Raw genomic sequence first — 1,383 nt, forward strand, 5'->3', positions numbered from 1 at the left:
GGGGACGCGCCGAGGGGCCGCCCGGGCCTCGGCCCGGCTCCTCCGCACTGAGGGGTCTCGGGAGAGGGGCTGGACGGTGACCTCTCGCACGCAGCCAGGGCGCCACACTCTGCAACCCTAATCCCTTAGCAGCGTTCAGCCCCGCAGGGAGGCTCCGGGCAGGGGCTCCCGCGTGCCCCCCTCGGGGCCTCTCCAAGTTTTCAAAGAGGCGCAACGTCTTCTCCGGAGTCTCCTGCTGCCCTCCCCACCAGGAGTCGCAACACGGCCTTCCTGGGCATAAGCCTCTCTCCGCCTCGTCCCTCTCCGCACCGCCCCCTACTCCCAGGTCCTTTACGAGACCTCCCGGCCTAAGAGAGAAAGAAACGACCACTCACAGCTTCACTACATTCTCCACCACAGCCGCCATCTTCCCTGCTCCTCTCTCTCAGGCCGGGAGGCCCCGAAGCCCGCAGCGCGCAGGCGCCGGGACCGCACGGGGGCACCAGTTTGCTTGTCCCTCTGCGCAGGCGCCGCCCGGGCGCGCGCGCACGAGGACGAGCCCTGAAGAACGGGCGTCGCGCCTGTCCCGGCTGAGAATGAAACGCGTTAGGGAGCCCTGCGGAACCCGACGCGCAGGCGCGCTCCGCTGCTGCTGCTGGAGCGTCGCCTCTTCCATTTAGAGGAGCCGGAGGAGGGCGGGAGGCTCTGGTCTGGTCCAGAAATGAGAAGGCGAAAGACTGATGAAAGCTGGGAGTCCGGGAGAAGGGCTAGGTGGAGCGCATGCGTCCTGCTACTTAGCCGACCTTTACCCACGTGGTTAACCCTTTGCCTTCGCTCACGGGTCGGGGCTGGTGGGTAGCTGAAGGTAAAAGTGGTGCACAGTCCCTTGTGCCCCCAAACATGTGCCCGTTTTAGGGAGAGGAAAGTTAATGCCCAGAACTGGGCAGTTCTTTGGCCTGACTATTGCGAACAGACAAGTTACCTTATCTTCCTGCTACTAAACCCAGTCCTCGAACTAAAGTGGCACCCACCTCTTCTCCATTGCTTCCTGCTCCTGTCTAAGCTCATTCCCTCCTACAACTATACCTCTCCGGTGCCATTCGTTTGCCCTTTATTTTTATTATAATTATTTTTTAACTTTCAGGGGCTGCTGGCCGGTAAGGGGATCTGACTGATGACTTTGGTGTTACCAGCACCGTGCTCCCCCAGGTGGGCTAACCGGCCAGCCCTTTTCTGTACTATTGAATTACTCAAATCCGTGTACAAACATGGCTTGATATCCCCTTTTTAAAAAAATTACGGCTGGCTGGTTAGTTCAGTTGGTTAGAGCGCAGCCTTATAACCCCAAGGTAACAGGTTTGAATCCCCACCCCGGCCAGCCACACACACACACACAAAAGCCTC

General features: G+C 59.7%; 1 protein-coding gene across 2 annotated transcripts in view; it reads right to left on the reverse strand.

The window, feature by feature from the left end:
• DPF2 (D4, zinc and double PHD fingers family 2) overlaps nt 1–542 on the reverse strand; it is a 15,029-nt gene extending 14,487 nt beyond the window's left edge. Inside the window, exon 1 of one of the 2 annotated variants that reach the window (XM_008583344.1) lies at nt 375–542. In XM_008583344.1, the coding sequence (XP_008581566.1) occupies nt 375–406 (32 nt within the window). In that variant the 5' untranslated portion in view covers nt 407–542. The remainder of the gene's footprint in view (nt 1–374) is intronic. The other variant, XM_008583343.1, reaches the window with a different exon arrangement.
• Between the last annotated feature and the right edge of the window lie 841 nt (nt 543–1,383).

The sequence above is a fragment of the Galeopterus variegatus genome, unplaced genomic scaffold (assembly GCF_000696425.1).
Source record: "Galeopterus variegatus unplaced genomic scaffold, G_variegatus-3.0.2 Scaffold2889, whole genome shotgun sequence".
Taxonomy (NCBI): domain Eukaryota; kingdom Metazoa; phylum Chordata; class Mammalia; order Dermoptera; family Cynocephalidae; genus Galeopterus; species Galeopterus variegatus.